This window comes from Anser anser (assembly GCF_964211835.1).
Source record: "Anser anser genome assembly, chromosome: 14".
NCBI classification, from domain to species: Eukaryota; Metazoa; Chordata; class Aves; order Anseriformes; family Anatidae; genus Anser; species Anser anser.
The window spans coordinates 2,000,571-2,028,337 of record NC_139735.1 but is presented as its reverse complement, the minus strand read 5'-3'; the positions used below and the strand labels follow the sequence as shown (position 1 = coordinate 2,028,337).

Here is a 27,767-nt window from a genome sequence, read left to right as displayed (position 1 = left end):
AAATCAACATGTACACAACTTAAAAACTTTGGTTCAAAGAAATATTTAACATCTAAAACTTCTGAGGTACAAAAGGCACAAGACCAGGCACTCAAAAACACCGAATCGCCCACAGCATTGTTTGCACCATTCATTGTTTGCACCATTACTACAGAGAAAGTTGAGGGTGGAAGACTGGTAAAATAAGGGGGGAGGGAGGTTGGGGAATGGGACATGGAGACTGAGAAATAACAGCAACCAAAACACAAGTATGTGTACAAAGCCATTTACTTTCACTCACAAGTGTTACATATTTTATCCTCTTTGGGTAAAGTGCCAGGAATCTTGGGGAAAAAAGATGGATCATTTCTTAGAAATGAACTGGAAGAACAAACAGTAGAAAAGGAGATGAAGAAACAAAGGCCTGCAGCAGGTCGGATTTCAGTCAACCTCTGTTCTCCCACAAGGTCTTAAAAATTCATTTCCTCTTTCGTGAAACCATTTATTTGAAACTGTGGAACAAGGATGTGAAATTAGTTACCACCACGCACCCAGTCTGTACATATTACTGCAACCCAGAGTGTTACTTCAGGTAAAGCCTTACACCTGCTTATACCTCTTTACCCATCCAATGGTAAACAGGAAGATTCAGAGTGCTGGGGAAGAAAAGGTCTTCCCAATTGCACAATTGGACAATAGGAACAAAGGAGTTTGTTGTGGATCTGGTGTCATTTACAAAGCACTCCAGGGGAACGCCATGGAGGTTGTGGGAGGTGGGTACAGGAATGGATGACGGGAGAAATATAGGCTACTTTCAGCAGTTAACAGAATATCCCAGTGACCAAACAGCTGGACAAGGTAGGAAACAGCCCCTTGTTGACAGACTACGGACATCCCAGGCAAACGAGAGGTAGCATCTATCTCCTATTAGCCGTGCATATCAGAATGTGTGCTTCCAGGAAGCATGGTAGCACCCATCTGATCAGATAACATGAGCAGGAAAGTTCTTGGGCAGGCTAAAGTGGGAGCGTGCTACAGGGAGAAATCTAAATACACATAAGCAATACCACATGGTTTCTTTCTAGTACATACTGTATTTTGTATAAAAACATTCTTATGCCATTTTCTGGGTAAGTGGCTCAGTTAACTGGCACACTGTTGTGGCTGAAGAGGTTCCCTGTATATATAATCCTTAGACACTCTCTGCAGAAGTACTCAGGCCCCACTTAACTGTTTATTCATGCCCTTAAACCACAAAGGGTGTACGGTAGATGTGAATGTTTGCAAAGACCTCTCCCCCCTTTCAGTTAGAACTATACACAAGTTTTGTAGGAACGGGCCTGATTCTAATCAACTGATACTTCAAGTCATCCTGATGCAGATATAGATCAGTGATAGGACAAGTGATAACGGCTTTAAACTAAAAAGGGGTAGATTTAGATTAGGTATTAGGAATAAATTCTTTACTATGAAGGTAGTAAGGCGCCAAAACAGGCTGCCCAGGAACACCCCATCCCTGGAAGTGTTCAAGGCCAGGCTGGATGTGGCTTTGAAGAGCCTGGTCTAGTGGAAGGTGTTGCTGCCCATGGCAGGAGGGTTAGAAGTAAGTGATCTGTAAGATCCCTTCTAAGCGAAAGCATTTTATGATTCTATACTACGCAAACCCAGTGACATTCTTACAGGCTTTCTGTTATCATTGCCACAAAAGATGCTTTCACTAGAAAAAGTGATAGCTTACTGCTTCACATTGATGGTGTAAGTTTTCAGTATTGACAAGTAATTCCTGAAGTTAAAATAGCATTTAATAACTTAGGTGGTGCTGTTATAAGGGTACAGTATATCACCACCTTTGCATGCATACAAGGTTTTGTTCTTAAAAGAATTTTACTTACCCCATTTACACCCTACTAGGACTGGACAAGCTGCATGCCTTGTTCTATAATCACCCTCGCCACTTCTGAAAAGATTGTACCAAAACACTGCTGTTCCCTGCAAACACAAATCAGTTCGAGATTAGCCAAAATCCACCCAACTTGTTTTTTCCTAAGTTTGTGCGCCTGAATAATTATCTAGTCCCAACTCTAGTTCAGTCATGTTCACCACAGAGAGTGAACACAATCCTTATTTGTTAAGAACACCTCTACACAAACTGTTCACATTAGACACTGCCACTTTCACTGACTTAAATGGATGCCAGACCGTACTGAGAAGGACAGAAAAAGGAGAAGAGGAGAACAAGCCACACACGAAGAGACTTTACCTTCTTGGGCCATATCGCTGCCCCGAAGTCTGGGAAAACTGTAGCTCCTCCAGCTTCTACATCACTCATCTGAGAAAACAAAGTGAGCAAACTGACCATTTACAGCACTTTTGTACATGCAGTCCCACAAGCTTAAGTGCCCCAGATCCTAACAGATTTCTACTGGCACCTGTCTACAAGAGGCATTAATGAAGAAAGGATGCATTTCGATCAGCAGGAACTGCAAAGCCTGCTATTCCAGCTGAAGGTTTTTGTTTAGCACTTCTGGATTATGTATAATCTGTTACACAAACTAGCCATAAAAAGTTGTGTACCTGCAATGTTCTAGAGTACTAGCTTGTTAACAAGGGAGAAGACTTCAGAGTAAGTCCGTTTCAAGAATTTCATTCTGGTTTATGATCCAATTAGGAAAATAAGCGTCTGTTAAACCACACATTTCCTCATAAATTGAAACCGTGTCCTTGGAACTTATTTTCATAATTTAGTTTATGCATCTTGGTCAACCACTTCAGAAACTATAAACCATTAGAAAAATCTCACTTTTCCTCACTGTTTCTATGTCGTTCAACAACCTCATGCCACTTCAAGTGCTTCATGCATCTCAAGCTTAAATACATATAGCAAAGTATAGGTCTAAAGAAATGCTTACATCTTTACGCTTTGCCCTTCTACACTGCAATGAATTTAGCCCAATGAATTTATCATTTATGGTGGATTCACTATAAGCTCTACAGACTTTATTCAAAACCTGAAGTTACTGGAAAGACTCCCATTAAAATAGAAAGTCTTACCACAGTTTCAGTAAATTTTTGATCAGGTACTAATTACAAGAAACAACTGAGTCAGATCCAACTCCCACCAAATTTAGAACAATCATGAATGCAATCCCCCAAGTCCCCCATATTCTCTATTGTAACTTGGATTTCTGTTTAAAGCAGATGTTATTACCACTCTGGTGTCCTCCTGCTTGGTACCTACAATAAAAGGGCACAAGATGCCATAGGTGCACAGTGTTTTGCCCCTTCCAACTAGAAAGCACGTGCATGCAACTTTGCCAGTTAATACCTACATCTTAGCAACAAAACACTCTTTAGTAGGGACATTGGTACAAGTATGATACGTTCTACTTGGACATACAAAGGGTAAATTGCCTTTGACCATGTACAACTGGCAGAGGATACGATGCGGAGCACTCACTTGAAATCAAGGTTTGTTCAAGAGTCTGCGAAGCAAGAAAGATTGAGGCAATTTGAATTAAAGCCTCTTAGCAGCAGTATCTCACAGCTGCTTATCTTATTCTGACTCATTTCAGAGATTTTTCTCCACTTGAAAGTATTTCTGATTCTGTTTTGAGATGCACTTTGCACTCAGAATACTAGCTCAGCTATAATGATCTCATCACAATTTATATTTGAAATTATCACTCAAAAGTTAGATATAGCTGATTAGGTGATCCTAATTAACCATATAGTTGAGCAGAAGTTGATCGAGTGTCGTCAGAACAAGACTACTGTGAAAACATTGGGCCACTAGTATCAGTGCCAATTAAGTGCCTGCGAGGATTTCAGTGTACATGGTCTGTAGGCTGTATAATGCATGCAACTATTGGATCTTTTCAGTTCTGCAGTTATAGCCCCTTCCCCAGCTGCATCAAGTTTATTAGCTATGTCTCCTCCATTTACTGAAGCAACAGCTATGCAAGAGCAATTCTGGCTTTTGACAAGAAGTTAAAATGGAGGCTGACAGACCACAGCATCAAGTGCTGTCAAACACTGGTGGAAGAACATGACTGCCCCACAGTAAATGACTGATAGTCAAGTTCTCAAACAGAGTATCATATGAGTACCCCACGTACTCACCTTTGAGAAACAAACAGAAATAAACCACATTCCTTTCTCCCACCAGTGGGAATCCAATGAAATCAAAGATTTCATAGTAGAGTAGCCAAAAGGGGAAAGTGGGCTCTGTTGAAGTTTTCTGCTCTGAGAATATCAATTCTATTAACTCAAATGGGACAGCACCTGATGCTGCAAGAATAAATACGACCCTATTTCCAGATACCAGGAAATCTCTGCAAATGAACTGTACCAGCTGTAAACAAGATGCTGCTAAAAGTTACGCTCAATGCATAAAGGATCATCATACTTACATAGTTTAAAAAAGTGGCCACACGATTTCCAGTCCCTAACCGCTTGAAAGCATCTGGCTCATCTTTCTATAAAATTAAATAAGAATAACTGCAAACTTCAAGCTCACAGACAGCAGACAAACAGAGGTACTTACATAGTTAAGAAACGTCGCTAGCCTATTTCCTTCCGATTTGAGTGTGCTGTCAAAGGGTCGCTGTAACAGACAACAACTTTAACCCACGTTCCAAACTGGCTCACACTAGAGTTATGTGTAGCTCTGCAGAAAGAACTTTAGACTCAATTTAGAGTCGGAATAAAGATGGGACTTCACACAGGGCAGCTCTAAAGCCATTGGAAATTGCAGCCACGGTGCAAAATGCATGCACATTGCACTTGGATGCTATAAGGAGAAATAGCACTGAAGCAATTCTCAGGGCATTAGAGTAGAAGCAATGCTTTCTGGGCCCACAGCACAGACACTAAGTAACCTGAAAGTTATCACCAGGCTAGGACTTTACTAGACACTGATCCAAAGTCAACAGCTGAGGTGAATATGGAAAATTCAGCTTGAACATGCTTTAGGTAAAATACTAGTTCTCATTAAATGCAGTAGTGATTCTCAGAGAAGGAACGTCATGAGAAAAGGAAATGCATTTCTCACTAGCAGTGATGAAATAGAACAGCAGTAATAAGTTTCTCTCAGGTGGTTGCCTATCTACAATTAAGGACCACATCAAAAAGAGCAAAAAGTTTCTACTCTGCAGAAAGCGTTTTGAGTTTCATTTAAGTATGAGATCATATTTGTGCCAGTTTAGAAGCAGAAAACATCTAGAATTCCAGTACATCTCTGTTCCCTTCAAAAAACAGAATTAAAGGTTTATTTACATTACTAACAGTCAAGAACTAATTTAAGCCAAGTGACATTAAGGTGCACTCTTCTACACAAAAACAATCATCTTCAACAGTCAAAACAGCAGAAATTGGTATCAGGAAAAACAAACAGCAAGGAAACCCACCATCCCTAAGACAGTTCAATCTACTTGAATAGTTCAAGAAATAAAAGGTCTTTCCTGAAATGGGTTCAAAGTGTAACTTTGTGCATCAGTGCAAACAAATTCAATCTAAAAGCCAACGCGACAGCACAGATACGGGTCTCCCTTTTTTCCCCACCACCTCTGCCAAACCCTGGTCCAGCCATGCATTTCTGAACTTCAATAATATCAAAAGATCTTTTGGTAACTTTTGAGCAATCAGTGTAATCTCCGAGTTGTAATATACAGTTTAAGTGTCTCAATTTGAGAGCGGTAAGGGAACAAAAAGCTGTGAGGCTGATCAGATGGTGAAACACAGCAATGCCTCTGGATTACAACACTGAAATCTGTGATGCACAGAGAGCCTGGCGGACCAGTCCAAACCCATGGCAAATTCCACAATTGCCTTGCTTTAACCGATGACTGCAGCCAAGGTTATGTTCCAAATGAAGCTCTGTCCCAGCTGCCTAATCCAAAAGTAAAGACCATACTGGCCAATTTGATGTCTGAGGTCCTGAAGTTCAAAGGCTCTGAAGAGAATTTAAGAGCATTTGCTTGACTCAGGAAACGAAGCAGTGTTAAAGTTAACAGCAAAATTCTCTCAACAGGCCAAAGCTAACGAATATGAGCTTCCACAGCACTGAAAATCAGGATTGATTTATTTTTTTTTTTTTTTAACAGTGCTAAGTAAGGTAGCTTCAATTCCATACTCACTTATTGGGCTGCTCTATGGCTGCAGCAACCCATTCTACCTGGTAAAAAAGCACTGGAATAAGCTGAATCAAGATAGATTCAATTGAAGACATGGCTCTTACTTGAAAACAAGGCATCATAAATGGATTTTGTGTTTGTAAGTACTGGTCACCATAGCTCTCCGGTATGATCGGAGTTCCAAAACCATTTTAGAGTAGCAATGAAGAATTTGTTACTCTTCTCAGAAGTTGGACTAGATGATCTTGGAGGTCTCGTCCAACCTAGATGACTCTGTGATTCTCCTCTCTTGCAGCTAACGAGAGCTGTCACTTACCAGGTAGAGCCCTCTAGTGCCTGGTATAGATCCAGCACGTACCAGCTCCAAGTTTTCCTGCTTTCACCATAGCACTGCCATCCTGGACACAGCTGACAAAGCCCTCTTCACAGCCCCCATAGCTGTAGCCATAATAAGGGCTTTGCCAGAATGGCTCTAAAACTCAGATTTCCATAAAAGCTACTTTTTTAAAGGAAAGTGGGAGGATGTCTCCTGCCCAGCCAGTTCCTGCAAAGTGCTTTAACATACCCAGCAAAGGAGGACTCAACCCTGCTAAACTCATAAGCCTCATGGAACAACTCAGACTCACAACCCAAAGCTCGCAGACCTAAATTTCCTAATAAAGTAATGGAAAGAGCACATACAACTGCTGTATGACTTAACATCTCTACACTGCGCAAGGAACCAAAGGGCCAAAGATAAGCAGGCAGGCAGATTTGTTCCTCGTTCTCTTGAACTCAGCATCAGAGAAGGGAGTGTGAAAGCTTTCCAGAGGTCATTATTCATCCCATGCAACTGGGCTATACATTGAGTGTTTTAGTATACAAGGCATTTTAATAAGGGTTTCAACAGTTCTCAGAGTAACCTGTTCCCCACTGCCACACACCCCCAAGAAATAATTAAGAGCAATCTTACCCTAGAAAAATCGAAGTGTGGTTCATACTGCCCTCCCATTCCATAATTAGCAACCTACAGCATGGAAGAAGAAAAACTGAACTGCAAATGACTGCTGCAGAAGATAATTCTCAAAGATCCAAAACATTGTTTGAAAAACAGTACTTTGTGGCAAAGATTGTTATCTACAACACACTTAACCCTATTTTTCTATAGATTACCAGAAATGAGGTATGCAGATGAAAGACATCTTAAGCATTCTCTTTCATAGTTTAAGGGTTCCCCTGAGAAGAAACATTTAGCACCGAGAAACTTTAACAGCAGCACTCTTTACCTATCACTACAACAGCCTGTTTAACACAAATGAGCAGCAATAGTTCTATTACACCCATGCTCCCTCCTCTGAAGAGGCAGAACCTGAGCATGGGTATTTTACTAGCTTTTGCAGTCTTCAGAAGTGTCAGGCATTTCCCTCAAAACAAACTGGTAAATCAGATTTGTGTGCAAAGTTATCTGGTATTCTTTAGATAGCCTCCATTCGTCTCTGCCTGTCACACAAAGGGAAGGCATCTACCTGGCAGGTCCTTACAGCCAGGGACATCCCCGCCATTCTTCATGAGCCCCTTACCTATCCATTTCCTGGGAACTCATGTGTTCAGTCAGCAGACAACAGAACCCCTAGGAGGAGTTGAGTAATATCCATGCCTACACTTGTATGTGCAAGTAGCACACCGCCCTGACCAAGAAGTAGTCGTTAGATTTCATCCCGGTAAGAACCAAGCGTACTGACCTGCAACAGTTCAGCTGTTTTCACTGTTAACCCTGTGATCTGCTGCATTCGTTGATTCACCTTACCCACAACAGGATCATCATCTTCCTCCAGCCATGAGCTAGGACAAGGGAAAGGGATAGGAAAGATTTAAACGTTGTTTTAGAACACAAGCCGCAACCACCCATTTCCCAAGCGAGAAGGACTTCTTCTGCCCTCAGTTACATGGCTGAGCCATTTACTATGCATTTGTTGTGCAAGCTTTTGCTACATGCAGCACGCTTTGCATTTTCAGCTGTAGGTAGCAGATTAGGATTGTTAAGCACAGAAATCTTAAAGCTGAGCTCTTCTCTATGCTTACCTTTTTGATACCCTGTAGCTAGCCACTGTAAGGACACCGGTTTTGGGATCACGTACTGTGGCTCGTGCCAGCTGTGTCAAAAAAATCCCAAGTGGGAAGAAACATGTCAACTATAGGTTAAAAATATATAATTTCTCTTCATCCTAACCAAAAATCAGCAGCCGATTTGTCAAATTTCAATATATCAAAGGATTGAAGTTAAAGCTCCAGCCTAGACTTTGTTCCGATTTCATGTTAGAATCACACATGCAGAAATTCAAGTGCAATGCATCACCTGCAGCTATTCCGGAAAGAGAACCCGACTGACTGCACAAGCCATGATATTCATTAAATCCACAAGTAGTCTGTGCTGAACAGTTATGGTTTTTTAAGGTACTTTTTAAACAGCTGGAGTCAATGTTAGCAAGAGGGAACAACAACAAAAGTTAACAACATATGAAGCCTAAGTTCTTGGCAGAAAGAATTATTGGATGCTACATAAATTTAATCAGCCTGTTCCTCATGTGGACTGGGAAAAAACAGCCTCATTCTCAGATGAAAAATAACGGGTGAAAACTTTTACAGAATGAGCTACGAGTTATGGGGCACACAAATCCAGCGGTAGAGGACTCCTGAGGACAAGTTTCAACATTATCATGCTCAAATTTTTCCAATTGAAAGATGCCTGGAACACAATCTCAGTGGCAGCCTGAGATATTGGTACAGCATTAGGAAGGTAATACTTCAGAACTACAGCTCACCTACACGTTGTGAACAGCAAGTAATGCATCACTGTTAGGCCACGTCACTGTAATTGCAGGAAAAGTTTGTAACTTGGCAAATCTGATCAGATTTGCTGTGGTGTCAGCGCAATTGACTACTACTAGCTTAACAGGTCACTTTGCTTTCATACTTGCAACTGAGAACGAGAACTGGGACACTCCTTTGTTTAACTGCAAAGTCAGACCACATTTAAATTTAACTCCTGCAAACCACAAACACTTAAAATCATGCCTTCTTCCTTCCACTTAATTATAGCTCCCAGAAAAACTTAACTGCATACCCTGAAAAAAATGCAAATATTTCCTTCGTTTTTTCCTCAATTAGATGCCAACCAACCTTACAATCCATGTTAACTGTCCTGTCTCTATACCAGAGTTCTTGGCAAAGCTACTCCCGTAATTCTGACTCAGTTATTTTGCTCCAGATTTCTCCTGCATAAATCATAACAGAAGAGCCAGGATGACTGAATGTTGGTCTTCACTTACACAGTGAAGCACAGCTTTTGGGATACAATTTAGCTTTTCAAACTTTTCATTATGCTGCCATTTTTGAGCTTGTACACGCTTGCTTGATTTCTGCACTGAGCATTTGATCTAATGGCGTATCTTTGTCTGTTCAGGCTTCCACACCAATAAAAAGAAGAAATGTCTTGACCCTTTCCAGTGCTGAGCAGCTGACAAAAGTCAGCTCTGATGTATTGCCTGTAAAGTTGGAACAGTTTTTTGGAACTGGAGTAAGTGATTGCATTTTGCAAAACAAGCATGAAAACCAACTTGAATATCACGTACAGATGTTGCTTTTCTACAAGACAAAAAAAATATTGGCAAGTGTAAACTGCAGATAATGTTAAGTGCCTAGAACTAAGAGTAGAAGTTTCTTGTAAATACATTTTAGAACAAAGGAAGCACTCATCTTTCCAAGCCCAAAACTAACATACTACTTCAGAGTTCTGTCTGAAAGCTTCCATGATTACTAACTAAATTTTCCTGGCTGAAATTAAGCTGTATTTATTAATGACCATTTCATCACAGGACTTGCATTTTCCATTCTTTCAGTAGTGCTGCAGAATTCAAAACTATTCCTACAGCAGAGCTAGACAGATTTTGAAAAAAAAATAATAAAATGGTTGCTTTTTTAATGAAAAACTTATCTGAATCTTAAGACTACAATATTTGCCTAGTGTTACAGGGACTGATCCCAGTCCTACACTACGTAGGTGATATGAAGAGTTCCTCTGACTTTAGTGGCATAAGCAAAACTATTAAAAAGTTTTAAGACTTTCTGTAAGTAAAAATTCCTAAGCCATTTACTGAGAATTTTGCACAATTAACTGCAACATTGCATAAATACCTTCAGGAGCCTGGTCTTTATGGTTCTACATCACTTGGCAGTTTCAAAATCATTCCCTTTAGGTTCACAGCTGCAGCGTATTATCTGTAGTATGAAACCAAGCCTCTCAAATCCTTTGCCTAGTCTTTGCTAATAGATTAAAGCACTGAGTATGTAGGCAATAGAGAGATGAAAGGAAGCTTACCCTTGGCTTAGCCAGCTGTTTAATTTTCTCAATTTCTTCATCAGACATGACATCATAATATCGTACAATATGAGGGCTATCCCATTCATCTTCTTCCTTAAAGGGAGCTATGAGCAGATGAGGGTTTCTGTTTCCATTATGGTACCTACAGAATAGCCTTTTCTGTCTTCGAGGTGTCTGAAACAAGACACTAAGTAAAACTCATTGTTTGCTCAAGCACTTTTCATGAACTTAAAACAGGCAAGAAAAAGTGTGCTTTATTTCAAAAACACTGGAAAAGCTGTCAGCTGACAGCTAATTTGAAGTAAGCCTGAGTGATTCTACAATTTTCTGTGAAACTATGCACTCAAGATACCACAAAACACGTGAAACACTAATCTCTTGGAAAGCTAAATCATAACAGGCTTCAAGTTAGACAAATACAATAAATACATAAATAACCAGCGGTTAAAAAAAAGTGTCCAGTTCTTATGATTACAACTGTGCAGGTGGAACAAATGGATTCCTCCCCCTGCACTGAAATTAAAGCCAGGTTTGAAGAGAGGTACCAGAAACTGCTTGGTCAAAATGACTACCCCAGGGGGACACAGTCAAGACGCACAAAAGAGAAGGAATGATGTGATTCCATAACATTGGCAAACCGTAACTATCTCTCCGTGGAAAACGCCTCCTACTATATTAATACAGCCAGCATTTGAAATTGATTATGAGTTTGTCTATTCAGCAATTTTCAATAGTCTTTAAGAAGTACAGCTGAGAGCTGTTTTTCTGTATAGGATTTACAGTAACTTAAGACAGAGTTGGGGACATAAGGTACAAATCTCATCCTGGACAGAGTTACATTTAGATTTTCTGAAAAAAGTAACCGAGTAACACACATCAGCAATTTTGATCATCCTTATGCAAAGACAGTCAGAAAATCCTTGCCTTCCTCTTACCATTTTCACCCCTTCGCCTCTGCAAAGGGCCTCGTAGATATCACGCTCTGGCAAGTAGTCAAGAGGCCTCTCGTATGCACCACTTTGCACCACTGGTTCTGTTGTTGCCATTGTATTGTTTAATGAGTTCTCTCTTGACTTCTCTTCTCTCTCCTTCTCCAGCAGCTTCTCAAAATATCGCAGATTACTGCCTGCTCTCTCATGAGTGCTGTCTTCATTGGGGAAAAAACACACAGGATCAGCAACTTATGCATATCTCAGGAACTGTTAATACAAACAAGCCTTTGCATCAGTAATTCTCCCCTTCCTAAAGCATTATTAGGCAACCAAATGCAATAGCTCCAGTCTGCACCATAAAACCAGTGCTGGGAAGTTTCTGTCCCTGCAAATGGAAGTTAGGCACATTCCTGCAAAACAGTTTCTGGAAGGACCTATCACAAAACATGCATTTCAGGCAGGAAAAAAATAGAGGTTTTGGCCTTCACAACCCTCCTGTTCTTCAAACTTGGCCTGCCTAGTTCCACCCAGGAGAAGGCCACCAAGCAAAGATCAAGCCAGTCTACTTGCTGCACCCTTCTCCAAAATGCTTCTCACCTGCACTGCACAAGCACGCTTTAACCCAGGACTGCAGTGGAGTCCCAGCCACAAACTTCAGTCCCAAAGGCTTCCTGTAAAGTTTGGAAGCTCAGAAGTTAAGCATTACCATTTACCAGCTTATCTATAGCACCCATTTGATGTTTATAACAGGCTTATAAGGGAGGTATCCTGGATCACTAGCATCATTAGACCTATCACTAGTGACTATTGATGATGGAGTTTATTGATTCATACCAACAACGCATGGTTTTAACCATCTATTATACCTGACCCAGCACAACAAAGGAGGAACAATTTCCTATTCATCGCTATGTTTCTGGACACCAGCACCTAGAACAGTTTTCTTTTGCTTCTGACCTTCCCATGCTCGTTGTGTTTCTTATTTAACTAACCCAAAAGACCAAAGAAGTAACTACTCCTTGGAGAACAGGCTAATATTGGCTAGATGAAGGTTAGCCTAGAGCAGAGGAAGCTGCTACTCCCAGAAGGGACTGCCAAGTCTGTTCCACTGTTTGGTGCTGATAAGGATTTGTGTTCTGCTATTAGCGCTAAACATTATTGCAGAGGGAGCTGGATTCAATACATATTCATATTCCTGTACATTTTAATCTGTAAATTCCAATGTCTGCAGATGTTAAAATTATCTTTACCCTTCCCCTCCCCCTCAATAAAACAGCTTCATCTACTCTCAGGATGCAGCCAGCATCTAGATTAAGAACCACAGCTGATTTAAAAAACATACAAATGTATAAGACAGTAGATGTCAGATGTTAATTCTAATTGAAGAGGATAAACCTTCCCAACCCAAGAGGTAGGTAGAGCTGTATTGGAAGGACTGTTTATTTGCTTACTCGTAAGAAAGCTAGAAACAGACCAGAGATAAAAGCAGGCTTTAAGAAACCCCATCTATGATCTGATTACTCAAATACACTTTAAGATCTCAAAGAATTCACTTGGCATCAAAGAGTGCCTGCACAGAAGAATATAAAGAGAAATATAAGAGGTCAGTAGGACTTGACAGAAGAGGCAGTACTCCCCCCGAGTCCATGGTAGCCTTCATCTACACTTGAGACTTTAAACCCAGGCTTTAACCATTACCAAATGCATCTCAGTACACCTAAGCACTGGTACCAGTCAGACGCATTTAGTCTTTAGGTAATAACAGCATGGACTATAGGATGGCTTGCAGAAGATACTTCATTTACAAGTAGACTTTTCCCATAACTCATGTTTATTACAAGCCATCTGGCAGGACACCCTCCCAGTCAGCTCACCAATATATATGGACCATGACTGTTCTTGGCTGCTGCTGGCAATGCTTCCCAGTACCAGAATAGTGAGTCTTTGGTTCTTACCGAGGGATATCAGGCGCCTTGTGAGCTCCATGGCTCTGTGTAAGTCCCCAAACTGGAAAACAGCATAGCTGAGATAATCTAGGATCTCCACTTTACTGACTGTTGTGTCCTCCCCCTCATCATGCTGTTTTAAGGCTTGTTCCATCCAGAGCACTGTGTGATAGTAGTCTCCATCGTTGTAAGCAGTCTTGCCCATACCAAAGCAGTCACTCACTGTCAAAGATGATCTATATTTTGTTCCTAGTAACAAAAAGAAAATTTTAGCAATCCACACAGAAGCATCCTTGCCTTCAAATATTGGAAAATACAATTTATCATCCATAAAAGGCTTCTAAAAAAGCACTGACAATGTTTTACATTCTGTACCAAACCGATCACCTTCAGGAATTAAAGATTATATTCCATCATAATTGTGGCATTCGTCCCTTTGGAAACCAAGAAAAGTTTAACAAAATTAGTATTACACTGTTCTGTTATCAAAAAAGACAGAGTGGACCGACAGCTTAGCAAACTTTACTGAAATGAAGTTAACACAGGTGATCGGAGAAGCCCAGCTATATGCAGAGCTAGCTTGTTTGCTCTTTACTTGAGATGTATACTTGTGCATAAGCAGCTGATTGATATTTAGGCAAGCTAGGTATCCATTTGACTGTTTAGTTGCATACAGATTTCCGGTTGCTCCAGATCAACAGATGCATAGATATGACTTCATTTTAAGTTCACTCTTAATAACCTACATAAACTGTTTTGGAAACTCAACTACCCACACTCTAATGAAGCCTACTCAGTTTGTAAATAGCGTTACTGGAAGAGGTTATGGTTGCTAGCAAATCTCTTACAAGCAGGAGTCACAAAGTCACTCAGCTGCCAGAACACAAACAATCACAGAATTTTTAAGGTTGGAAGAGACCTTTAAGACCATCTGGTCCAACCATCCCCTTACCACCAACACCACCCACTAAACCATGTCCCTAAGCACCACATCCAACCTGTCCTTAAACACCCCCAGGGACAGTGACTCCACCACCTCCCTGGGCAACCCATTCCAATGCCTGACCTCTCTGAGAAGAAATTTCTCTTCTCAGAATTTCCAACCTGAAACTCCCCTGGAGCAATTTGATGCCATGCCCTCTTAACATCATGCCATGCCCTAAATAACATCACAATATCACAAACACCATCTATGTAGTTCCCAAAACATCTTTCTGTGGAATGTACTGTTAGTCCCCATTTCACAGATAAAGAAAAGGAGCCAAGTGATTCAGCCAAACCTCACTGGAAGATCACAAACAAGAACAGAAGCAAGCTTTGGAAGAGCCATCAGAACAATGAATTACAGAGCATCTCCTTCCCCCAGTTCTAAGTTCTCAGGGACAGGAAGTTGCCATGTTATTTGCCTACACAGTAACCAGCACAAGCAAGTTTGTCTGTTGCTTTGGTATGGTGATTACAAAAAAAATCAGTATTTCCTTTTAAAACAATAGAAATAAAACACGTGCTACTGGAGCTGGTCACTGCAGATCATGGCTCCCTGGCTTGGGTGGGAACAACCTCCAGGCTGCTCTCAAAATGCCAAAATAAACACAACCACAAGTGCCTGAGCTGCACAGTTTCAGAGCCACGGTCCTTCAGCACTACTGAAGAAGGACTTTGAGAGTTTGAGGATGCCTGTTACCTTTTCTTTACAGAGGAGACCTTTGTACACTTGCCTGGTAAGTTTCCTCGAGACAGCGTTTCAGGATCCAGCTTATACGTGTCCTGCAGGCGCATCAGAGCCTTTGCGGCTCCAGTCTCGTCTTCTTCAGTTGGAAAAAACTGACGTTGAATTGTGAGATTCGCAATAAAGCCTTTGCATTAAAAGGGAAAGATAATGTTACTTCCATGGTTTGAATAAGCATCAGTTCCAGACCAACACAGGAGAATTATCTGCTTTTTTGGAATTCTGAGATTCAGGTAACTTAGCTTTGAAGTCTCTCATTAGGCTCTTGATTTATTTAAACTTTGCTTTCTGTCCCATTTTAAGAAGCAGCTCATGGGCAAATGACAAGAGATAAATAACTATCAACAGTTTACTTGTGCCACACAACTGAAGTACAATGTGAATCTAAATCTTCAGTTTCCTCACTCTCCTCCCAGCATGAAAGCTTAAGCTTTCACCAGTTCTCCTTCTGAAATACCCAGAGACAACTGCAGATCATAGCACTGGACAATGATCTCAGATTTTTTCAACCCATAAAGCCATAAAGACTTTTCAAATCTCAGCTCAGGACAGAAACACTGATCCAGAAAACCCTAAACAGGAATAGAACCTGACTTGTTAAGAGGCTTTTAAATCTGGCAAGTAAGAACAGGCAACATTTTATGTAGTGCATTTCATTTAGAAATAAGTATTATCAAGGTTGTATAGCAGGTTAGTTGGCTGAGAAGGGGAGGCAATCAACCAAAGAAGAAAACTCAGCCATTTCTAGCCATGCAACAAGCAGAACTGGAAAAGGAAGTCTTAGAAAAAGAATTACAGACAGAAGTATTCAGTTGAACTAAGTATTTTATTTGTCTCTAGGATGACTATTCCAAAAAACAATAAAAATCTTGGCTGAGAGAAAACTTCAAATGCAGAGGAGACAGGGAAAACATGCCGTTCTGCCTGAAAAACAGGCCTTCTTCCCCCTTACTTTCAAGGGGTCCAGTAAAAATAAGCTTGCATTTAAGAAAATAAGCTTAAGGAAGCAAATTCAAGCAGACACTAACAATATGATGCAAGAGCAAAGATTAGTAGTGGAAACTTTTGATTTAGAAGGACAGGTTTACAGATAGCAGTTGTATATTATCCAGTTACGAGACATTTGCCAACTCTTAGCAATGGAGCTGACAAGAATTCCTTTACCAGCTCAGTGCAGGTCTCATTTTGATTCTTAAGTTTTATCTACTGATCAACATGGTTTAAAAGCAACGACTGCTTACAGAAGCAGCAGATTGGGAAGACAGATGAGTAAGCTTTTACACAGGCGAATATAAAACTCAATAAAAGGCATAAAACCTTTTCTAACACAACTGCCCATTTCAGCATATCCCACTCTCCTGTCGTAAACAGCACAAGCCACCCAGATATAACGTGCCTATTACAGGTAACAGCTTCTGAGTCTTGACTCTGTCCTGTTCAAGCACCGAGTTTACTGGTTAGCCAAGCAAGTAAAACAAGAGGCCAGCCATTGGTTCAAGTTTCAAACAAACTTGGCAACAGTAAACCACAGCTGAGCTTGCAACTTTCCAGAAGATGACAGGAAGCAACAGTGCTGTAAGGCTACCTCCCACCAGCACCTTCTTCGCTGTAGCTCCTTACCGTTTGTTGTATCCTGAAGAACCAGGTTTTCTAATTCCAGCCAATCCGTATTTAAACGCTTCACCAACTTGTATGCATTTACAGGGTGTGCCAGATACCCTTCTGGATCAGAGGTTGATTTGCTAGTCAGTACATCCATTTTTTCAGCCCAGCTGGAAAGAGAATTGCATGCCTCAGTCTGAGAACAATTTATGAATGCATGTCTTCCTTCTTAAGTCACCCTAATTACACCACTAGAATCAATTTATTGCTGCTTTTGCCATCATAACCAGCTGTCAAGCTTTCAACTTTACGAGGATAAAGTGGAGTACAATTTATTTTTTAAATCACAATATTCTTCTGAAGGAATTTATTTCCCTGCTTTTTATTTTAAATCTTACTACAGTAGACGTGCAGCTCTTGAAGTCTAAGCCATCAGTTTTCAGCACACTGCACTTCAGAAAATAAAAGTGATATATAGAGCACAACACTGAGTATCATTTAATCCATCTTTGTAAAAATACAAACAACACCCCAGAGCTTTTTAGCTTTATGGAAAATAAACCCCAAACTTTGATTTTCAGACTGGAAACCCTCAGGTAGAGTACATAAAGAGTGCTGTCAGTCACCTAGCATGCACCAGTCAGCTTCAAAGCAGCAGTGGGATGCCATGCTTTGCTGGCAGTTACATCACTGATGCTACATTGAGAATTTCTTCTGCTGCTCTTCCTATTATCCCCTAATAGAAAAATCTGGCCAGGCTCTGTGTTCCGCTCCCCAGTACTCAATAGGAAGAAAACACTGCTGAGATAAGCTAATAGTGAACATTAGAAATCCCTTCAAGTCTAATCTCAAACCCAGTAAGCAATGAATGAACCGTGGTTGTAAGCAATTTTATACAAGCATTGCCACGTATCACCATATTGCCTGGCTTATTCTGTGAACAGTGATGTTGCAACAGAAAGCAAAACTAAGATTACACACAGATCCTTTGCAGGGATATCAGATTAACAATATGTTGAGACAAGTCTCTCGCATTTCCTTTTTTTAATCTGGCTTTCACTACTTCTAATATTTATTTTGCAAAGCAGTAATAAGGTGAAGTTCTACTCTTTACTCACATCACAATATTTTGAATCAAACATCTCTAGAACTAATTAGACAGTAGTGAAAAACGTTACCCTATTCAATGTTGAAATTTAGCACCTTTATTACAAAGTATATTGGATGCCAGAGCTCAAATATTGTAACAGTGGCAGAATACTCTTGCTTATAAATAAGCAAGAATACAGTCAACTGAAAGCTTAACACAAAGAAATCTCTTTTGACGGACTGACACATGCAAGCGTGTTGGTTTTTTTAAAGATCAGTTTATACATATATTCAACTCACATCCTCTTTAATCACACTTGAACAGGAGACACCTTTTCTTCAGAAGGGTAGCTTTTCAAGAAATGAATATTTAGGCATACATAAGTGATGAGGAATTCATATCATTTCACTGCTTCATAACCCTAACCCCACCCTACAATCCCAAAGGGAGATCAAACAGCCAGATACAGTCTGGAGTTCATAAAGTCTTTGGAAAGCATGGCTCCACCAGCTACAGGCACAAAACTCTCCTGAACCTGGACCTCATACCATTCTAGTGTCACGCCTTGTTAGGTATTACTTTTAGCTAGGTAAGCAACAGTCTTCCTAAGGGACATAGGAAGTATTGGTTGTCAGCAAGAACCTTTCATCTGAGCTGAGCCACCAGCATAATCTGAGCTGTGCTATAGTTGGGTGGGTAACTGAAGAGAGGCAGGCAAGAACACTGTCCCTGAGAGCAAAGGCAACACAGGAGGGCAGTCAGGTTCAGTGTGCACTCCACTACACAGTGCAGCTGATATTTTGCCATGACGCACCACTTAGAAGCTAGCAGAGCACCAGCAGCCACATGCATTCAGCTCACACAAACAAAGCTCCTGATTGACATAGGTGTCTTCCCCACAGGAGTACTGTGATGGCACAGGGACAGGGCAAGCAGCAGAAAAACGCCAGAGTCACTAAACAGACTAAGTTCAAAAATATCTGAAGCAGGGCCCCCTCTGTAGGTTTGTGGGAATAAGTTACATGCAGCTTACTACCCATGTTCTCTCTGAGAACTTATCGAGGAAATGCTAACCAGAACTAACGGCTAGGACTGGCAACAGGAAGGTGTAGTTCAATCCAACACAACAGGTTCTGCATTTTGTCACCCCTCACCGTCATGCAAACTTCTCCCCCTACCTTTTAATCTGAGACAGCTTGGCCTCTTCTGCTCGGATGTATTCTTTTAAAGACTGCACCAAGTCTTTCTCTGCATAAATGAGGTCTGTCATTTGACCTGAAAAAAATACGACCAAGTGTTAATCACATACAAGAGAAGTTTTCCAGCAGCAGACAAGACAGACCTCAGCTACTGTAGAGCTATTAAAACCAACAAAGAACAAACAAACTTAATATGTGCAGTTTAAAGCTTGTATGCATAGTAGATTTTGGGGCTTACAAGTCCGGCATTCAGATGCTTCAAAGGGCTTTTAAAATCTCAACTTCAATTGCCCATACAGCTTTACTGTGACTGTTTCACTGCCTCTGAATTACTTTTAGTACTATAATTGTATGCCAGATAATCAAAAGAAAGGTTTGACATTAACACAGCTATTGAGTCAAAGCAACAAAAGATGCAAATAGTTGCCATAACATCCGTTCTACATACGGATACAGATGAGGTCACACTAGTAAGTTACTAGTTGACTATGAGCATCACTTAAAATTACAGCTTTTCAATATGGGTATCTGTGGAAACAACCTAACTTTAAGTTAGTCTGAAATTCCTCCATTTATAGACTGAAGAGTCTCACCTAGTTAGCATTAGCGGAAATTGCCAGCTTATCAATCCAAAGTACTACGACAAGCTTTGCTTTTCAAAAGTCCAACCACTGAAAGACTCAATGTGATTTACAAACCCAACAGCAGCTTTAGTTGCAGCTTTGCAAAGTAATAATTAAGTACATGGAAGTCAGCAGGATGTTTTTTCAGAGTTAAGAAAGGTTCAGAAACAGGCAAGCATAAAGAGAAGGTGATCCTTCACAGCAGGATAGCATCAAGGATGTTGAGGAGTTACTTTCCCTGATGAGGCAAGTGCTTGATAGGGCCATATGAGGAAAGTTATGAAATTCAGCCGTGGGGATTAACAGTTTTGGCAATCTCAGGAGCTGTATCATAACATTGTGCATTGGTTCTTGCCATACCTATTGAAGTGAAGAATTCTGCTTCTGTGTGGCAGATCAAGAAGATAAAGAACACCAACTGCAGACAGGGCTTCATCTTCTAGATAGCTTAAACCTGTAACATATTCAAAGGAAAAGGGATTGAAAAGGACTAACTTATTCTCGAGGAAAAACAAGGCATTAATCTTCACCTTCAACCATTGCATCCTCATGAAAGTTATTTGGGTCATTGAAATACTGAGCCGTGATCAGTAAAGCTTGAAAAAAAAATCCTCCTCATGCTGAGAAGCTCAGTCTCAAATAGTCTGGAACACCCAAAACAGTCTCAAATATCTGGAATCCTCTAAGGGACTTGCACAGAAGACATGCTCAAACGATGGATGTAACAGAAGCAACGTATTTGTCCACACAAACAGTGAGAACAACCTTCTGCAAGTGCAGCTCGATGCCTTCAAATTCACAGCTGGAAAGTGAGAGTATACAAAGTTCTATCTTCCAGCAATAATAAAGGTCTAAATCTAATGGTCAGACTTGCAGCATGCTAGGAAACTGTTATATAAAAGCTGTCTAGAAATTCAAATAGCGAGAAAGCCAAATAAAGAAATATAGCAATTTGTAGAGTAGAAGTGGCAGCAAACGTTGGGAAAGTTGGAAGAAAATTTCCAGCTTTGCTTATTCAAACACACCGTCCCAGCACACTGGCCTCTGGGCACAGCCCCTGACTTTCGCATCTCAAAAGCTGTGCCAGTTCAGCACCCCAGCCCCTTGAGACGGGGCAGAAAGCAGACTGCTACGCTTCTACGAGCACGGCGTGGGCATGAGGAGACCCAGCCCGGGCAGCAGGCAGACACGGCAGAAGACAGAAGACAAGTGAGTGGGGTGAAGGATGCAAAGTCCATGCAGGAGAACTTGCTGGGAGCTGTAATTCTTCATGCAGATCTGATGTCTGCCTGCTCCAGTGAATTTCGGAGGATCCTGTGCTGCTCTTAGATCCAGAGGTCAGCCCATAGCTCGCTCCGGAGCTGCTGTTCACGGAGCAGGAACAGCCACCGCCACCAGCCCTCGGGAGCTGCCATAACACCCACACAGCAACAACAGCTCTCCTTAATGTAACAGCGCTAATTCCCATTTCCTACCCATTGTAGCTGGGTAAACACTTCGGTGGCTGGAAGTGACCACACATGACCTGCTGTTAATCAAAAATACATTAACAGCATGCACACAAAAGGCAGTCACCTAGATCTGATGGGAAAGGGGTATGGATGGAAAAAGGGAAGGGAAAAGAGATGGAAAAGAAAAGAGATGGAAAATTAAAATTTCAGCAATGCAATATGGGAAGCATTAAAATAGGGTAATTCCAGACAACTCTAGCTCACTGTTCCCTTGAGCTCCGTGTTTGCCTGCACAGCACAAAACAGGAGCTGGCAGGTGGATGTTGCCCTCTCCTTCTGTGTTTCTTGCGTCTATGGCACCATACAACCTAACCCTCACTCAGGCTCCTTGGTGCCATGGGCACGAACAAGCCCACCAGTGATATGACCATCATTAAGAGCATTACAAACAGCTCTGACATGTATTATCACATTGCAAGATGGCTTAATTTTTTTTTCTATTGATTGCTTTAGAAGTCTACGTGAGAAACCAGAAACATTTACCACAACAGTTTGCGAGCATGAGTAAGCAGGAAAGCAGCGTCTCAGAGCACCAGAAGAAGTCTTCTCCTTTCCCAGTTTTCTCACCCCCCTGCAAACCGCATATTCCCAAACGGCTTGTTTAAGTTAGTTCATAACTAGTACATGGGTAACGTGAGAACCAAGCGAAGCTGAATGAGTGGTGCCACGCAGAGGTCTGCCAGCACTAAAAGCCACAGTAAACGATATAGCAGAAAGCACAGCGAGTCAAGAGCGCTTGGGAAGTACATCGGTTGGGATATATTAAGCCAGAACTGTCCATCTGCAGGGTCTGTTCTCGTCTCACGGAGTGTTTTTTTGGATGCACTACACAAAGCCTGGCAAAACAATTACGAGGGAGCTTTCCAGTTAAAACAACACAACTTCGCATTCTCCCTGCACCTCCCCACCATGTTCTCTCATGGCTCAGGATATCTGCCAAGAAGAACACTTACTACAGCTAGCAGCTTGTCTTTATAGCAGATCTTTAACAGCTTTGCCATCCTACTCAGATTTACTTGAGTCAATAAACAGAAACCCTCAGTAAACAGGGAAATCAGCTCTTGCTTGAATAAGCTGGACACCTGGCTGCAGGGTTTGCAGATTGTTTGTACACATTCTTTTCGCAGCTGTTATTCAGAAAGCCAGCAAGAAATAACGAATGACAGGAGGCTGAAAGTGATGTCATAACCACATTCTTGGAGAGCACAAGTGTGCGTGCACACACACACGTGTGCGCCCACCCCACTACAGCTAGCCCATCTGCTACCAAAGAGGGGATGAGCCAGGAGGGGCCTTAGCACCTCAATAACTACAATCGAGACACTTATAAAACCAGTGTTTATTCAGAGAATGGAAGACCTTAGTTGCTCAGAAATGCCTGAACTCTGCTGATAAGAGGTCTGTGTAGGACAAGCTCTGCCTACATTCCTGGCTTTTTTTGGCATCGTCAGGTAACAGGCATGTCATGCTGCACAGGTGAATTTAGGATTTCCGTTTCTTTCAGTGAGAACGGCCACATTGCCCTGCAGCGGACTTCAGGGGACTTGCACCGGCCCACTAGGCTCAGTTCAGCGCTAAGCACAGAAGAAAACCCCTAAGCAGGAGCCGAGAGGAGGCAGCACACGCTGCCTTGGGAGCTCAGACCTTACAGCGCTTTGCTCCTCGCCACCAAGCGCTCGCACCGCCTAAGGGACCGCTCTCGCTGCTGCATGAAGCCTTTCCAGTGACAGACAGCTCAACAACTCTACGTACACCGACACATTTCATGCTTCGCTCCTTTCCTTAAAGGTGCCAGCCAGCACAGCAAAAAAGCCGACCGAATGGATATTGTATAAACACTTTCTAGGTCTGCGAGCCCTCAATGAATCATCGCTCCCACTGGAAAGAGTACCGTCAGACTGCAGGGAGCACTGGCAGAAGGAAAAAAGTTCTTCTAGACCAAATAGACCAGGATGGATTTTTTCTCCATGAGTTAGACTGAGTTCTTCATTAAATGCGCTAAAAATTCTCAAGAAATAAGAAAATGGACCTGACCCGTGAACATCTGCGTGTCTACCAAGCTAGAACACCACAAAACCCCTCTCCTCCTCTTCACCCCAAAAAAAGTTTTGACAAGTACCGTTTGGTTGGAATGGAAGCATATGTAAGGGGACTACTTACTTTCTGCAGCTTTTTTAAATGTACAATTAGTAGCACACATACTGTGCTAACCCTCATCTTCAGCTAACTGTCTCACGGCTGATTATCCGCTCCCGGATGTCAGCTTTTCCCTTCCCAGACAAGGTTATGCTCAGAAGAACAAAACCCAAGGCAGAAGAAGCGTTCCAATTCCTTGACAGCCTAATTAGAAAGATGGAACAAAAGCAAGTGCCTTATTCAGGCTCCAAATTAGCAGACACCTCACGCAGAAGAATTAAGTGGAACTGACATAAGATCAGTCTGGGCGATTTAAAGACTAAATGGCACCCCTTATCATTGCTTATTAAAATGACGGATCAGGCCAGAGCATGGCACTTGCTGTGCTGTGAACTCTCATTACAACCACATGAGCTCCAGGAAAAAAACCAACACACCAGTCTCCCACCCCCCAGATGTGACAGGACTCCCTTTGTGCCAATAGCCAGGCGCATACATGCTGCTAGGACCCTTCAAATACAGGGTATTTTTCAATGCCTACACTACATCTCTTGAAATGTAAAAACACACTACCGTGCCAGGTGTTTCTTTTACACACAAGATTTTTATCTACAATTCAGCTTCCAGAAGCCAACATCATACAATTCCAACCGCAGTGTCTGGGCATAGAGGGTCCGCAGTCCTCCACTCAAACCCCAAAGCTCCCAACCCACCCTGCAGAGCTACAAGTATTTCCCTGCCTTGCTAATCTCCATCTCTCAAAAGTGACTGTGCCACTTGAGGTGCCAAGGAGTCCAAGATCCAGACCGAGCTCTCTCACCACCGACTCCCCCCCTACATTTCACTAGGTAAACTTTTACAGACATTCAGAGTCTAAGCTTATGCCAGTGAAGCCAAATCAAACTTTAATATACTCCTAACGGTTCTGGTTTCCCGTTTTTTCCATATTTTTTTTTTTCAGAGCACAGAGCAATGGTTCCTTCCCAGCAGTTAAGGTACACTACCCTTCCCTAGTTTGCTTCTACTCTCACAGACCCAAACCCGCACTTTGCTACAGGGAAATAAAGCATGCAAAAAAAAACAACAGAAGAAACAAAGTGCAATATATCATTTTCCTAAATTACAGTAAACCATCAGAGTGCAACAACTTACAAGCTGATGACAAATAAGGGTCACAGCCCGCCTCTTCTTCTGTGCTTGCCTATGCTATTGAACGCACCTGGAAAACCACTGCTAAAATAGCTGCTTCTGTGTTGTATCTAAATTTAAAGTATCGTGGTGCAAGCTAACAAACAAGTCGCTATTCCGAAGCCACCTCAGGCCCCAGATGAGTTCTTGGTGCGTGCACAGCTGAGGACCACGTGCCAGGCCCTGAAGAATGGTCCGTCCTCGAGCAGCAATTTGAGGTTGGACTCTCAGACGAGCCAGGCTTGTCTTGGGCTTCCCACCCACAGTCTGTTACTTGCAGACGCAGCAGGAAGCACTGACCTGACTGCAGCTGGCTTCATCTCCTTTCTCCTCCACAAGGAACAGACCTTCAAAAGTAGGCCACAACTTTCTATCAGTCTTGATGGCTGCACATACAGCTAATTATATTTAATTGGAGAATGGTACAAACAGAAACCTGCAAGATTTCTTACATACTTATTTAAAGCCAGAAGATGGACTGAATTGCAAATACATACTCAGGATGTTGCCAAGAAAGAAATTGTCTTGATACTGCTACAAGAAAAGCAGCCATAAAAACATCCACCTTGTAGCAGTAAGGTCTTGCAGCCAGCAGATGATGGCAGCTATAAAACTAATTACAATTATTAAATAGCAAGGAAACAGTAATTTTACCCTAATAAAGCAAATTTTCACTGCTTGCAGATGACGGAAAAAAACTATTAGGGGGTTAAAATCTATTATCCAACTGTAGTCAGATGCTCCAACACTCAACCACTCCCAACCCAGAAGTATGACCTTAAATGCCTATCAGCGTCCCACCCAGGCACACCTTCACCCTCGTGACAGGATTTCCAACACCATCAGCGCAGCATGCAGCTCCCTTCCTACAAACAGCTAGCTCTTGGTCACACCCAGGGAGAGAGAAAAGGCATTGCCTCCTTCCAACGTTCGGTGCCTCCTCACAAGTGAGCTCTTCTTCCTCATGCAACTGCTTCCCAGCTCCTTCCCCCAGTACACTCCGAATTTACTGCTCAAAGCAGCTTATGCCTACATCACTACCTTTCTTGCCAAAGGCTTAATATGCATCTGAAAACAATTATAATTGCCTAACAAATAATATAATATGATTCGCTTGTGCTTTTCAAGGCAATCCAAAAGGAAAAAAGCTGTTCATTTGCACACATTAACGAGGATAAAGTACATCCATGCAGAACTGCATGCCTTTTTTTTTTTTTAACATAAAATGGTTTGTGTTATCCTTAGCTGTAATACCCTTAGAAAGTATAAGCATCTGGATTAACTTCCACTTTTTTAAACCATAGCAAAGAAAATTCTTCTGCACTCCAGCGAACAAGAAAATTCATGCAAATCTAAAGCATAGCAAACCTGCCTGCATCTTACTCCACAGTGCCTGCAAGCTCATCAGACATGAAGCAGCCTAGAGCCAAACCCCACACTCTTACTGAAGACGAGACAGCAGGACTGCATGCTTTTTCCCCCACTGGAGCTTGTTTTCCAGCATTAAAATTCAGACTTCATTTTACTGTGCGGAGCCCATAGTTTTAGTATATCTTAACGCTTAAGATAGCCTCCCATATGCTCGAATAACATTAAAAATCTTTCTATTCAGAAAGAAGATTTTTTTTTTAAGACAGGTCTGTGGTCAGTGAGGTATTCCTTTCAACTGATAACAGCAATTGAATTAAAATAAAGACATTATCTCAGAGATGTGGGGGCTGAATCTCAGATCACCCTAGAACATGCCTCCTAACCTACCCTGAGTCCTTGTTTCTCAGACATATAGAAAGCCATACACAAAAATCAGAACTAGCTATAGAAAAAGCTATGTTTACAGCTTGCTTCTTCGGAAGCTTGCCAATATGCACAGCATGGAAATTATAAACAGACTAGATTCCTGACTTAAATCTAGAATGAAAAACTTATACTAAACAGTAAATCATGCTCCCCCTGCTGTTACTGTCTTTGAAATACACAATCACATCCATGGCTTGTACTTCCTGCACTGGAAAGGGCTATATTAAAAAGAATCTCAAGAAATTATGCCAAAAGCAAGAAGCAAAATTCCTGCCCGTTAGTGTCACAGCAATGCCAATTTACAGCTGTTACACAGCGCTCTGCCTATAAAATCCAAGCGGCGGTTACTGGTAGCAATTGACATTTACAACATACCTGCAGGATTGTTTCCTAGGTCCTTGATGCCCGAAAGCTGAAGTATCAGCCTGGAGAAGATGGCTGCAGTGGTCTGTCAGATCAGCTTCGTGCTCACAACACACCTATAAAATTAAGGAGCAAGAAGTTTTATTATGAAACGCCTTCTGGGAAAGCCTGACTCAGGGCGATCACCGGCGAGGAACAGCAGCAGCACGAAGCCAGAGGGCTCCAAACAGGGCCTGTACGTACATGTCCTCCTTCCTCCCAGGTTATAACGAAGTTCTGAGCATCCTGAGGCTGAATTATTCCTGTCTGCCCCTGAATGCGTGCTGCTGCAGCTCTGGCACCAGCCTGGAGCCGCCGGGCCTGCCCCAAACCCTCCCTTCCCACACCCCGCTGCTCACGCCTCGCTGCCCAACCACTGACAGCGGCAAAAGGATTTCCCAAAAAAAACAAGTCTCGTGTTAAACCAGAAGGAGATGGGAGTGGAACAAGCAAGTTCCAAAAGCCTGTATGTAGCTTAAGATGCCGTTTGTTTCATCTCAAAGTGACAGCAGACTGGAAATACGCGGGGAGCCGGTTAGCGCAGCGGGCACGCTGACCCCACCGGGCTCTGCGACAGCACCGCTCACATCTGAGCCCCAGGGCAGGGAAAAGGGGAACGAGCCCTGCCAGCTGCCGGTGGTTTAGGAACGGGGCTGTCTCTGTTGTGTCTCCTCAGAGCCCTGTCTCTGAGCCCCGGCTCCCTCCAGGCCGCCCGGCGGAGGCCACCGGAGGCCTCGGACTCGCCCCTCGCTCCCCGGGCAGCGCCGGCCGACACCGGGCGGGAGGAGCCGCAGGTGGCTCGAGGCGGGGACTTTTATTTAAAAAATGGAAAATAAAGAAGTGGGGAGGGGAGACCCAGAGCGATATCCACGCGAACAGCGCTGCCCCCCCCCCCCCCCCCCCCCCCCCCCAACCACCCCGCAGCAGGACCCGGGGGTGCGGGCACCCGGGCCGCGCTCCCGGCCCCTTCGCGTGCCCGAGACCCCTCCAGCAGCCCCGGCCCCGGCTCACCGCGACCCCGGCCCGTCCTCCTGTCCGTCCTTCCTGCCGTCCGTCCGCTCCCCCCCGGCCCGGCCCGGCCCGGCCCCGCTGCTCTTGAGCCGCCGCCGCGCCGGGAGCCGCGCCCCCCGCCCCGCCCGCCC

At 42.6% G+C, this 27,767-nt stretch overlaps 1 protein-coding gene across 7 annotated transcripts; it reads right to left on the bottom strand.

Annotated features, from left to right (window-relative positions):
• Positions 1–249: 249 nt before the first annotated feature.
• P4HA2 (prolyl 4-hydroxylase subunit alpha 2) lies at positions 250–27,767 on the bottom strand. 7 transcript variants are annotated; one of them, XR_014572509.1, is made up of 16 exons: positions 27,637–27,767; positions 26,599–26,702; positions 19,952–20,045; positions 18,948–19,044; positions 16,698–16,849; positions 15,067–15,204; positions 13,358–13,597; positions 11,406–11,617; positions 10,468–10,644; positions 8,172–8,242; positions 7,832–7,931; positions 7,063–7,116; positions 4,389–4,582; positions 2,240–2,308; positions 1,872–1,968; positions 250–491 (listed from the first exon to the last, which is right to left on the bottom strand). XR_014572509.1 is itself a non-coding variant. In XM_083799219.1 (16 exons), exons 3-16 carry the CDS (start codon positions 20,025–20,027, stop codon positions 421–423), a joined length of 1,614 nt encoding a protein of 537 aa, XP_083655345.1. In that variant the 5' UTR covers positions 20,028–20,045; positions 26,599–26,702; positions 27,637–27,767; the 3' UTR covers positions 250–420. The 7 variants fall into 7 exon arrangements, 6 of the variants coding, with proteins under 6 accessions (XP_083655345.1, XP_083655343.1, XP_083655346.1 ...); XM_083799219.1 differs by having other exon boundaries at positions 4,523–4,582; XM_083799217.1 differs by having other exon boundaries at positions 4,389–4,454.